General features: G+C 44.3%; 1 protein-coding gene across 1 annotated transcript; it reads right to left on the reverse strand.

Annotated features, from left to right (window-relative positions):
• Window positions 1–3,394: 3,394 nt before the first annotated feature.
• On the reverse strand, window positions 3,395–12,930 carry LOC111528993 (S-formylglutathione hydrolase-like). The gene is given in 5 exon segments (XM_031936576.1): window positions 3,395–3,766; window positions 3,769–4,401; window positions 7,987–8,125; window positions 8,920–9,071; window positions 12,867–12,930. Coding segments are annotated over 5 exon segments (1,293 nt in total). The 3' UTR covers window positions 3,395–3,461.
• Between the last annotated feature and the right edge of the window lie 201 nt (window positions 12,931–13,131).

A 13,131-nucleotide genomic window follows, 5' to 3' on the forward strand; every position in this document is an offset into this window, starting at 1 on the left:
CTGTCAACAAAGGGCTTGGTGGCACCTACTTCCAATAAAAGGCAGGTTACCCACACTGCAGAGAAGCTGAGAGGGTGGATACCAGGCTCAGGAGTCGCTGGAGCACTGGGGCATCCAAACACTGCCTGCTGGTCAGCACCGCTGTCTGTCTCCCCTTTCACCCTGTGACATTGCTGCAGTGCCTCAGTCTGTCAAAACAGCCAGTTCCAGCTCTAGAGAGAGATTTTTGTTCATGGGCCTTTTGTTTGTTCTTGGAGGTGAGGAGTTCCTCTGATTTCTCTCAGATAACGAGCTGCTGACACTGCTTTACAGCTACACCGATTAAGTACCAAATACTCTTATTCAGAACCTAGAACAACACTGATTAAGAAATGAGAAAAAAAGTCCTTCCTTCCTCCATCACTTACTGGGCAGTTGATTATTCAATAATAACTATCCTGTATCACTTGGAACTTACGTTCAACTCTACTAGATGTTTGATGACCCTGTTTTACAGCTGTGCTGGGTCTGGAGAACAATGTTGCGTGCCTTTTACCACCCAGTTTGATCCTCTCTGCTGTGTTTCTTTGAGACAGACTTGGGCCCTTAACTTACACAGCTTTGTTTGGTTTTTTTCTTGCCAGTTATCATGGGCTAAAGTGATTTTCTAGAACATGAAATAAAGGCAAAAAGAGAGGCAACAGAAGAATTAACAACCTTCTTAGTGGAATACATTCAACTCAAGAGAGTTGAGGGTACTCATTGGCAGAGAGAGTTTGTGTTGTACAGTGCCAGCTCTCATGGTCTAAGAGTGTGCAGAATAATTTCTACTCTCATTGGTTTTAAGCAAAAGTATGCCAAGTATACAACGGCACTTGAAACATGGAGATAAAATTATAACAGTAAATTGCAATGGATTTTTCATACACGCACACATACATACATAAATCCTCTTAGGGAAGAAGTTCAGAAACCACATAATAAATTAGTATAGTGCAGATTTCATTTAATCTTCATATCAACCATACAGGGTAGGTATTATCATGATGCCCATTTTGCAGACAAGAATACTGAGTCACAAAGAGGTTACGTAATTGCCTGCAGCCACCGGTGTCGTAAATGAAAGAGCTGCTATTCACACCTTGGCAGTTAGGCTCCAGAGTCTTAACCACTGTGCCACACTGCTGTCAGGTAAGGGTAGCGTTTATGTTTTATTCCTTTTTAATTTCCAGTTTCTAACAAAAGGCCTGGCACAAGACAAAACCTTAACAAATGTTTTTGAAAGAAAGAACATAGTATTTATTTGTTACAAAGGGAGAAGAATGAATAACTTTTTGGAGTCAGTACATATATATTCCGTGTAATGAAATCTGCACTGTACTAATTTATTATGTATAATTATTATGTATAAGCATGTATTCTGCAAACCCGGAGGGAAGAGACCAGCCCCTAACAGGGAGATCAGGAAGGGCTTCTTAGAGAAGATGAGCGACATGGTCCTAAAACTGCATCTTGCAGGATAAGCAGGAGTCCCCCAGAGGGACACAGAAAGAAGCAGAGACCCTGGAATATCCAGGCACCTAATTTGGTTTGGGGTTTTGTTTTAGTTTTTGATTGTTGGTTGGTTTTGTTGGTTTTGGGGGTTTTTTGGTTTGTTTTGGAGAGTTTGTTGTTGTGGTTGTTTTTGCTTGTCTGGGGACTGACTCCACCTTCTTCCAGGTCCTTGCAGGACCTGTGGGAAGAGACAAGCCCCAGTACAGCAAGAGCCCCTTACTGGAGTAGAGCAGGAGTGCAGGGAATCTCCCTTTTGAAACCTTGACCCTGACTCCTCAGTCCTTGGACAATCGGCCAGGCTCCCAGCTGTCATCACTTCTCACACCTGATTGGTATGACTGAGCCAATTTCTACCAGAAATCTGCTGCAGCGGGATTCCCTGTGGAGGCATCAGAACAGCTGCACTTCCTCTAAGTCTGGAGGGCCCCAGATGTACAGAAGAAGAGGAGAGCAGCTCCCAGGGAGGGCTGGGGATGGTGGGGTGGAGAAAGAAGGGCTCACAGTAAATTCCAGCCTTCTGTCTCAGCAGTCTCTGAGATTCCCCCCCCCAAAAAACCCAAGCCCAGCCTCAAAGAGAACCAGGTCTGGCCAGGCGTGGTGACTCACGACTGTAATCCCAGCACTTTGGGAGGCCGAGGCAAGTGGATCACAAGGTCAGGAGATTGAGACCATCCTGGCTAACACAGTGAAACCCCGTCTCTACTAAAAATACAAAAATAATTAGCCAAGCATGGTGGTGGACGCCTGTAGTCCCAGCCACTCAGGAGGCTGAGGCAGGAGAATGGCTTGAACCCGGGAGGAGGAGTTGCAGTGAGCCGAGATAGCGCCACTGCACTCCAGCCTGGGCAACGGAGTGAGACTCCATCTCAAAAAAATAAAAATAAAAAGAGAGACAGAACCAGGTCGGATTTGTATAGAAGAGTAAGGATCAGCAAAACCTCTCCTTTCACTCCATCCTCCTAGCTGTATGTGAGTATGTGAAGAGACTTTTCAGGAGCTCAACAAAAGCAGGATCTCGCTCATGAAATTCACATCCTGAAGCCTCACAGGTAGGAAGACTCCAACCTTCTTTCTTTAGAGTTGAGTTTAAATGTAAGAACTCTTGCGGGCAGCAGCCCTGGACTCACTCTCTCACCTACCATCTTTCCCTTTTAGCCAAATGAGCGCTGTAACAATCCTGGAGCCAATTAGCTAATATCCTAGAGGGGATATGAGGAAGGAGAGGCAGGGAAGGGGGTTACAGAAGTAGGTCAGTAAAAAACAAAACAAAAGCGTGTACACCATTGCTTGATTTCATCTTCCAAAGACCAGCTCCCAGTAGTTGACACCCATCAGAAAGAAGCAATGCTGGATGAATAACAACATGTTCACCTGGAACTCGGTAATTATATAGCTGCAAGTTGGTACCTGCTAACTGTACTTAAGGAGCATTTTGCCTTGGGAGCTGCAGATTTATAGGATTCCCACAACTACAGGGGCTGTTTTACAGTCAACCTTATTCATGGAGTTCCCCAAATACGTGTACAACATGAACTCAACAACCATGGCACTAATAACATGGTTCTGTGTAACCCTGGGAATCATGTGCCAACCCCAATAAACTCTTCTTATTCATGCCTTGTTGGACAGCACTTGGGTGAGGAGAACCTCAGAGGAGATCGTAACCATCAGTGAAGGCAAAGTTATTAAGTTCACACTAAAATCAAAACAGCGATACTGGCCCCACTCTGTGACCAATAATATTTTTGAAAATATCTAATTTTTTTTTTTTAGGTTTTATATGCTTATTCAGAGGTGATTCAACTATAGAATAAAGCCCTTTTAGCATTACAAAATCCAATGATTTTGAATTTTTTTTTTGTTTTGCTCAGCAATACAGTTGCATTTTACTTTTATAATCCTGAATAGATTCTCTTATTTGGAGTTTTTCATGCATTCAGGTATTTAGCATGATGTCTGATGTGGTCAGTAGTAAAGATTGCAATGAAGTAGTAGCTATGATCATAACTCTCTTGTAATCGAAAAACAATGGGGATTTTTTTTTCTGTACAGGCAGCTATGAAGTTATCAGGGAGTAACTGTCCATCTAAAAGAAACTGGTCATCTTTTCCTTGATCAATTAGTATGTCCAGCTGAGATCCTGGATAGAATTTCACAAGACAGGTAGCATCATAAGCCTTCCATTTACTTTGATCTGTTCCCAAATATCCACTAAAGGCTTTTTTGCCCCAGGGTTGCAAACTGGAGCAAATGCTAACACAGATTTGTATTTTCCAGGATTTTTCAAAGCACAGATCAGAGCCCCATGGTCTCCCATGGAGTGGCCAAAAATAGACATCCTTTGGGATTCCACTGGAAAATTGGCATTTATGAGTTGGGGAAGTTCCTCCATGACATAAGAGTACATTCTGTAGTTGGTTTTCCAAGGATCTTCAGTGGTATCAACATAAAATCCAGCACCAGTGCCAAAGTCCCAGCTCTCATCTTCTCCTTTACTATTGTAGCCACGAGGGCTGGTATCTGGAGCAATGACAAGACCATGTTCTGAAGCAGCTTGATGATAACCAGATTTTGATATAAAATTTTGTTCTGTGCAAGTTAAACCTGAGAGCCAATACAGTGCAGGGCACTTTTCTGATTCTGCCTTTGGTGGTAAGTAGACAGCAAATTTCATTTTGCAGTTCATTTCAACACTGTCATGTTCAAAAACTTTCTGCAATCCCCCAAAGCACTTGTTGCTGGAAATCTGCATCAGTGCCACTCTTCTCCTGTCCAATTGCTGATTGCTTTTTGCTTGTACCAAATGGTAGATGATTCTCCTGTGGCAGAGTGACCAGAAGAAACGGCCCGAAGTAAAAGCGAAAATATCTAATTTTTAGGTGTTTTGTTTGTTTTGTTTGATTTTTGTTTTTTAGCAACAGGGTTTTGCCATATCGACCAGGCTGGTCTCAAAATCTGGTGCTCAAATGATCCTCCTGCCTTGGTCTCCCAAATCACTGGGATTACAGGCGTGAGCCATAGCGCCCATCCCCAGATTTTCAGTCTGTACTGCCTCCTTTCTGACCCTCCCCTGGTAACAAAAGGTGTGTTCCTAAAATACTCTGGTCAATGATAGCGAAGGGATTGATCTAATGGGGGAGAAGCCAGGAAAGCCTACTTCCCAGTTTTCAGACTAGATTTGGAAGAAGAAAGCTCTTTTCTTCTCTGACTGTGAAGACCCAAGCGTAGGAACTAAAGGCTTATGGAGTGGACGGCAGCCATATTCCTCCACCAGGTAGAAATGCTGAGCTGAAAAGATGAGAAACTCTTCCACTATAGAGAGAACCAGAGGCAAGAGATGAAGCAGCAAGGACCCCAACAAGCCCTTACCTTGACTCTCCTCTTGCCTTAGATGAACATCAGCCCTAGAGTTTGATTGAGATAAACAATAAATTCAAACTTTAAAAATTTAACTTTTTTTTTTAACTTTAGTTTGAGTTAGATTGGGTTTCTGTCATTGGGTTTCTGTAGCTACAAGAGTCTTGACTACTATGATTACTCCACGGATATGATTAGATTTCATAGAGATATGTTCCTGAAATCCTAACTTATTACATATTACTAAGAATTATGGGTTTAATTATTTAAACTATAGTGTAAATAAACTTGAATTAATAGAAATATATTATAAAAAGTATACTAACTTAAAAAATTAAATTTGGAAAGTTATATCTTATTTGGGAACTCCAAATAAGAGTTTGGCTCCAACATAGCCAGTAATAGTGGAGGGAAGGGAACTCTAGGCCAGAAATATAATTATCAAGAAAATTATAAACTGTTTAGTCTCAACCACTATACTAAAAACATGGGTTTGTAATGCCATATATAACCTACTGATGATGGAAAAAGTGTAAAAAGACTTGTAGTGTCTTCTCATTGATTTGTATATTAGAACAAGCCATGTTATCTTACAGTAACAACCCCCAAATTCAGTGGCTTAATGCAACAGAGGATTTTTGAGCAAGCCAGGTGCTTCCTCAAGGCATCTTTCCCCCATGTTGTGGCTCAGGGCTCCCAGTTGCTTTAATCTTGCAGCTCTGTCCCTATACCAAAGCCTCCTCCATGATCACAAGCCCAAGGAAAGACACAGAGAGGGGTGTGGGCTTTGTACTGCCTCTGCTCACAGATGACCAGAACCAGGCACATGGACCTGTCCACGTGCAAAGGGGTCCTGTCTTACATAGGCATGGAATGGGAAAAGAACCGGGTATGATACTCACAATGTGGGAACTTGTAACGTCTACCACATCGTGCAGCGTATCTTTCCATAACACAAAAGGGAGCTTAGCCAACACAAAAGCCAAGTACAGCTTAGAGGAGGACTGAACAAGGAGTGTTTTTTAATAGCTCAGATGTATCATGCGCACATAATAAACAACAATCTCATTCTCATTCCCAAACATCTATTAAACACAGATCCATGATGTCATGGTTTTCAGCACAGGCCTTTTCAAGTTTTACTGTGATTGCCTCTACCCTTAGCAAGACTAAGATTGGCTGATGGATGCAGACAAAAGGGGTATGTGTAAAAGATGACAGACTGTGAATTCACACATTAATAAAAACCAGAAATGGAAACAAAGACCAAACAGGCAGTGAAGCGTCCCTATATCTGCCTTCTGATCTCATTCCACTCTCTGCAGCTCCATCTTCTACCCTCAAGTGTCTCTTGCTTTATCCCACTTCGATATTGCAGGCTAAAAGATAACATTGCTCAAAACCCTGAAAGATAAGGGTCCCAGGACTCCTCTTTCTGTGCCCATCTCATCCTCCAGCCCATGGGTCTGGCACATGGTTTCCTTCACTCATACCTACCAATACCTGATCACCTATTTTGTACCAGGCACTGCAGCAGGAGCTTTATATGTGTTCATCTTATTTAATACCACAACATATCAGGATGATATTGTTGTGCCCATTTTGCAGATGAGAAAACTGAGAATAACCTAGGTTAAGTAGCTCCTGTTCAGGCTACACATTAATAAATGGCAATGCTAGAACCTGTACTCAGGTCTGAGGACTCCAGAGTCAGATTATGTTATCTACTGTGCTGCACTCCCTTCCTAATTGATATGGTTTGGCTGTGTCCCCACCCAAAGCTCGCCTTGAATTGTAACTCAACAATTCCCGTGTGTCCTGGGAGGAACCCAGCGAGAAATGATTGAATTATGGGGGTGGGTCTTTCCTGCACTGTTCTCATGATAGTGAACGAGTCTCATGAGATCTGATGGTTTTAAAACTGGGAGTTTCCCTGCACAAGCTCTCTTCTCTTGTTTGCCACCATGAGATGTGCCTTTCACCTTCCACCATGATTGTGAGGCCTCCCCAGTCATGTGGAACTAGAAGTCCAATAAGCTTCTTTCTTTTGTAAATTGCTCAGTCTTGGTATGTCTTTATCAGCAGCATGAGAACAGACTACTACAGTAAATTGGTACCAGTAGAGTGGGGCGCTGCTGAGAAGATAACTGAAAATGTAGAAGCAACTCTGGAACTGGGTAACAGGCAGAGGTTGGAACAGTTTGGAGGGCTCAGAAGACAGGAAAATGTGGGAAAGTTTGAAACTCCCTAGAGACTTGTTGAATGGCTTTGATCAAAATGCTGATAATGATATGGACAATGAAATGCAGGCTGAGGTGGTCTCAGATGGAGATGAGGAACTTGTTGGGAACTGGAGCAAAGGTGACTCTTGTTATGTTTTAGCAAAGAGACTGGCAGCATTTTGCCCCTGTCCTAGAGGTTTGTGGCACTTTGAACTTGAGAGAAATTATTTAGGTATCTGGTAGAAGAAATTTCTAAGCAGCAAAGCTTTCAAGAAGTGACTTTGGTGCTGTTAAAAGCATTCAGTTTTAAAAGGGATACAGAGCACAAAAGTTTGGAAATTTGCAGCCTGGCTATGCAATAGAAAGGAAAAATCCATTTTCTGAGGAGAAATTCAAGCTGGCTGCAGAAATTTGCATAGTAACAAGGAGCCGAATGTTAATCCACAAAACAATGGGGAAAATGTCTCCAGGGCATGTCAGAGGTCTCCACAGCAGCCCCTCCCATCACAGGCCTGGAGGTCTAGGAGGAAAAAGTGGTTTCATGGGCTGGGCCCAGGGTCCCTGTGCTGTGTGCAGCCTAGGGTCTGGTGCCCTGCATCCCAGTTGCTCCAGTCGTGTCTGAAAGGGGCCAGTGTAGCACTCAGGCCATGGCTTCAGAGAGTGCAAGCACCAAGTCTTGGCAACTTGCATGTGGTGTTGAGTGGTTTGAAATGCAGATTCTCAGGCTCCACTCCAGACCTACTGAATCAGAGACTCAGTATCAGTATTTAATCTATGGAGGAATTCTACTCTAGAAATGCTATTTCTCTCTGCCAAAGAATGGGACTTTGAAGAACCTACTGGGGCCAGTCATTCAACCTTGGTGTAGGCTTACCCTTCCTGCCCACTTCTCTGGGACCAGCCTGGGCCACCTCCTGAGAACCACAGACATGACATGCCTTCAGGAACCCCATCACATGCTGTCCGAGGAGCAAGGAAGAGGGGTTGAGTGTGCTGACACACAGAGTAACAGGCTGTTTAGGAGAGAGGGTGGAAGAAGGTGAGTGTTCATTAGATACGGAAGAGAGAGGGAGATAAGGGGATCCCCCTGGAGCAGAGACTAGAAAGCTACTCATGAGTGGTGCCAGGAGAGCACAACTAGGCTCTGGGCAGGAGACAGAAAATTCAGGAACACCCCACAACAGAGGAGTTAGACAACATAGGACTTAGTTTAGGATACTATTTCTTGAGCACCTACCGTGGGCTACGCCCACAGGAAAGCAGAGACAAGGTTGAGATGTGGTAAGAATGTGGACTCTGCAGCCCAACTGCCTGGGCTCAGATCCCCACCTCAGGTGGGCTCAGCCAGCAGTACCTGCAGAGCCAAGCCAGCTGTGTTCACAGGCAGCATCTGCTCTGACTGGTCACAGCATTACCTCTGTTGGCTGGTGCCTGGATCATCCTGGTTGTTATGTCACTAGTGTTATATCAATATCACCCCTGTTATCACTTACTGGTAGAATGAACTTAAGTTTTTTAGCCTCTCCACACCTCCACTTCCTTATCTGTAAAATGGGAATAGTAACAGTACCTACCTCAAGGGTTTTGAGGATTAAGCGAGTTACATAAGGACTGTGCTTAGAACAGTGCCTGGGAGCCTAATGTGTTCTCAGTAAATATTAGCTACAATTATTCTTTTTCTCTCAAAGTGTTAACCATGCGTGAGAAAAGGCCAGCTTCCCAGAGTTCAGATAGACAGAGTAGCCTGAGTTGCTAGAGGCAGAAGCTGGATTCCCATGGCGATTTAATTTCTCGTCTTGGCCCCCACCAAGTGCTCCGAGCAGCAGGAGGCAGCTGAATGGCTATAGTCAGTGGGGTGGGGACCAGGGCCCCATTGGCCATCTCTAGCCAGGACAAAGCCATTGCACACATAGACGAGCTTGGTCTCCTCCAGAACACGCAGGTGTTCTGGCCCCAGTGCTGGAACAGGCCGTTGGAGCTCATTCAAATGTGGAGAAATATTTAGATCCAATCAAAACCACTCCAGATTGTTGGCTCTTATTTTAGACAAACAGGATAAGCAAACTTGGCCTAAATGAGAACTGGTAATAAATACCCTTTTCCTGTCTAATTATTCAAAGCCAAATGCTCTGAGTTTAAATGTCTCATGGGAAATGTCTGAAGGGTTTCTGGAGTGTTTGGTTAACAACAAAAATTCTTCACATTGCACAGACGTCTCACATATGTGTGATGCTCATGATATGGCAGAGAGGAAAATGGGATGACTGGCCACAACCTCATACTAGACAGTTGGGAACCAAGGCCTGTGAGTGCTGGTGATTTGTCTGGAGGCTCCCAAATATTTCTGGAGGAAAGGGCGTGATATCTCAGTCTAGAAATGGACTCGCCCTCCTGTTCACTGACCAGGTGGAGCCTGCCTTCAGCACACTGCTCCCCCACTCAGCCTACACAGACTTTCTTAAAGATGCTCACATGCACACCCAACCACACACATTAACCACCACTGTCTGGCTTCTCACAGCAAAGGTGGGAGACCCCTGCTCAGTCCTCTGCCATTGCCACCTCCCTTCGGCACAAACCATTGTTAAGTTGGTTCTACACATGTTTTCATATCTTCTGGAAACAAGAGAGATTTAGGTACATGTCTCCTACATCCTAAAATGGGTATTTGGGGTTGAGACAGAATGCAAATTTAGAAATAAATATTTAAAAGAACCACATGCGTCTCACTAGCAAGAGAGTCAACTTCATATACACACAGGATAATATACATGTATTAAAATGAGAAACAAATTGATATCGTAACTTGCCATTTTTCAAGAAAGGAAGAAGGAAGAGATCACTTGCAACCATGAAGAAAGAACTGTATAAAATATCCTGTGTCAGGCAGTAGCTGCAAACATGCCGTACAGTCAATATATTGTGGGGCTCTAGAATATCAAAATAAGCTCTATATCCTTAATGGAAAAGAAAGAGGGAAAAGAAAGAGGGAAAGGGCAGGGCAGGGCAGGGCAGGGGAGAGAGAAAGGAAAAGAAACAAACTTTCCATCTTGAACACACATGAAATCAGCTGAAGGACACTAAACAGACATGAAATCAGCTGAAGGGCACTAAAGCACTTTAATCCTGTAACATTCTTTTATATTCAGGCCTAATAGACACTGCCACACTCTGCTGGTGACTTAGACCATGGGTCTCCAACCCCAGGCTGTGGACTGGTGCTGGTCCATTGCTGTTAGAAACTGGGCCGCACAGCAGGAGATGAGCAGCAGACGAGCAAGCATCACCTCCTGAGCTCCACCTCCTGTCAGACCAGCGACAGCATCAGATTCATATAGAAGCTCAAACTCTATCACGAACTGCATGTGAGAGGGATCTAGGCTGCATGTTCCTTATGAGAATCTAATGCCTGATCATCTGAGGTGGAACAGTTTTATCCTGAAACTATCCCCGCCCCTCACCTGCCATCTGTGGAAAAATTGTCTCCCACAAAACCAGTCCCTAGTGCCAAAATGCTTGGGGACTGCTGACTTAGACAATGATTTCATGAGTGGCACTTACTGTGTGTATCTTTATATTGGTGTTTCGTGGAGAGGGAAGGGCCAAACAGTGACATGGCACATGTGTCACCATGAGCAGTCCAACCAGGCATCCCACCATAGCCCACGGTGATAGCCTGAGAACAAGGAATGTGTCCAAGGACTGTCAGATCATCCTTCCAAACAAGTGTAAGTTTCTTGGTCTTCTGATGCTGCTCCTAACACTAATGTAGGCCCTCCATTCTGTCTCCAGCTTCCAGCCTTTCCCTCTTTTGTTCCTTTGAATAGAACTTGGCCAGATTAATTTTCCTATCCCCCTAGAAAAGATATGTGCAAACCAGTGGTGGCAGCCAAGCTTCTCAGCCACAAGGAATCACCTGCTACCTTCAGCCCCACCATCCATCTCCCCCTAGAATCCTCTCTACAGCCAGAATAGCTTGACTTGATGCTGCTACCTAATCCTCCTGGGAATTCCCTTCCCCTCCTCCCTACCTTTTCCAAGTTCTTCAAAATCTAACTCAAATTCCTTCACTTCCATAAAGTCTTCCCTGACTCTTCTAGTCTGAAGGGTTATTCTTTCCCAACAGAATTTGCCATGGCTCTATTTGCCATGACATGGACAAATATAGTGCAATTGAGTAAGGCCACTGTAGAGACAGAAGCTAAGATAGGAGGCATGGTTTTATGTCTAAGAACCTTTCAATCTTTTCTGAAGTAGACTTATTTTTCTAGATCAATGTTTATAAGATTCACCAGCCAGAATGGCTAAATTTGTTTTTTAATTTAAACAAATAACAAAACCAATGTTGGCAAGAATGTACAGCAACTCTAACTCTTTATTCCTCCTCTAGAGTACACTCTATACTCACTACTAGCATAAGGGTGAATTGGGGGGGGGGGGGGGGGGGGCGCGGGGGGGGGGGGGGGGGGAGAGAGAGAGACGCTTCCAACTGGAGAATAAGTACAGAAGAAAAAATACAAAGACCGTAAGTAATATCCTTAAGCACAGAGTGGGCTGGCTTCACAGCACACAAGCTGTGCAGTGACATAGGACCCCATATTTATAGGGTCCTGACCTTTGTTCAGTGTTCTTAGTAATTTTTGAACCTGGGACCTTCATTTTCCTTTTACCCTGGGCCCTGCAAATTATGAAGCCAATCCTGAATACCAGTTTATTGCCAATTTCCTAGGATCCAGAATCCAAAATTCGTCCAATAGATCTCAGAGCAAGTCACTGAATTGAATAGTCTCAACCTCCAAAACACTCTTGGATGCCTTTTTCTGTAAACTAGAATAGTAGCTGCCTTTCTTGCCCTAAAGTCCTAGAGAAGCCGATTTCAAAGCTCACAGTAGGTTAACTCCGGGTAGGGCATGGGAGGAGTCAGGGTAGCTGCTACCCACTGGGTCCTCTAAGTGTAGTTCCTGAATGAATCGGGAAAAGCATTTGGTTCAGCTGGATACTAGAGGAGAGTATTGTTTTCCCCACTCCGCTAGCTATCACATTTCTGGCCTCTTTTCCTGTCCAGGGGCAGATTGATAAATGTGAGACCAATTGGCCTGTTTATCTCAGCTTCTCCTTCTGCTCTCTAGGGAATGTGCTGCCCTAGGAGAGGTTGATTTCTGCTGCTCCTCCTGGGGCAGGGTCTGTCCAGCATGGGGAGGTTGGGCCTGCCTTTTCAAGCATTGTCAGTTGTCAGGGGCTGGGGGAAGGGATGACTGTGCCTAATTCTGGGCACACTCACAGACCTAAAGCCATGCCCTCCATACTGACTTCTATTGGTACTTAAGTGACATTTAGCTTCTATCTGCTTCTCCTTTGTCTTAGTTCCTAAACCACTCAGAATCTAGGTAGGGAAAGAGGAGCTGACCAGGTTTCTGATTTTCTGGAAAGTTACTGTGCCTTGCCTTATCTTTAAAAAATGGCAGCAGACGCTTGAGTAAGTGCACCTCCAAAGGGTTCCATGACTATCCCCAAATCATGAAAACCAGACTGCAAGTTGGCTTCTGCGTGCCTCAAGGCACAAGGCTCTGCCCCTCAGAGAAAACAATCACCTCCCACCAGACACTAATGAGCTTGCTTCTCCTCCCCTCTGTTCTCTCCTGCAGCTGGCTGCCTTTGGAGAGAGGGAACCAACCTGTCTTTGTTGGACAGCCAGGCCACCAAGGTTACTAACTCTCCTTCAGTCTTGGGAGTCCAACTGCGTGGGCTTTTCACCCAGAACATTATTTTCTGCTGAATTAAATCCAATTCCACTCCCTGCATTGAACAGCTGACCCATCGCCTCTATTTTCTGCCTGAATTTTGCTCACAGCTCATCTGCTAAGTGCCCAGGAAATTTTCTGGGGTTATTTCACATGAAAGGAAGAGAGCTCTTATTTTCAAATGAGGATATAGAAAATTCCCAGGGGACACCTCAGACAGCCAACCCCTCCTGCTGACTTCGGATACCCAGTCTAGTGACTGCATTCAATTTCAGTTA

Source organism: Piliocolobus tephrosceles, chromosome 11, assembly GCF_002776525.5.
Source record: "Piliocolobus tephrosceles isolate RC106 chromosome 11, ASM277652v3, whole genome shotgun sequence".
Classification (NCBI taxonomy): Eukaryota; Metazoa; Chordata; class Mammalia; order Primates; family Cercopithecidae; genus Piliocolobus; species Piliocolobus tephrosceles.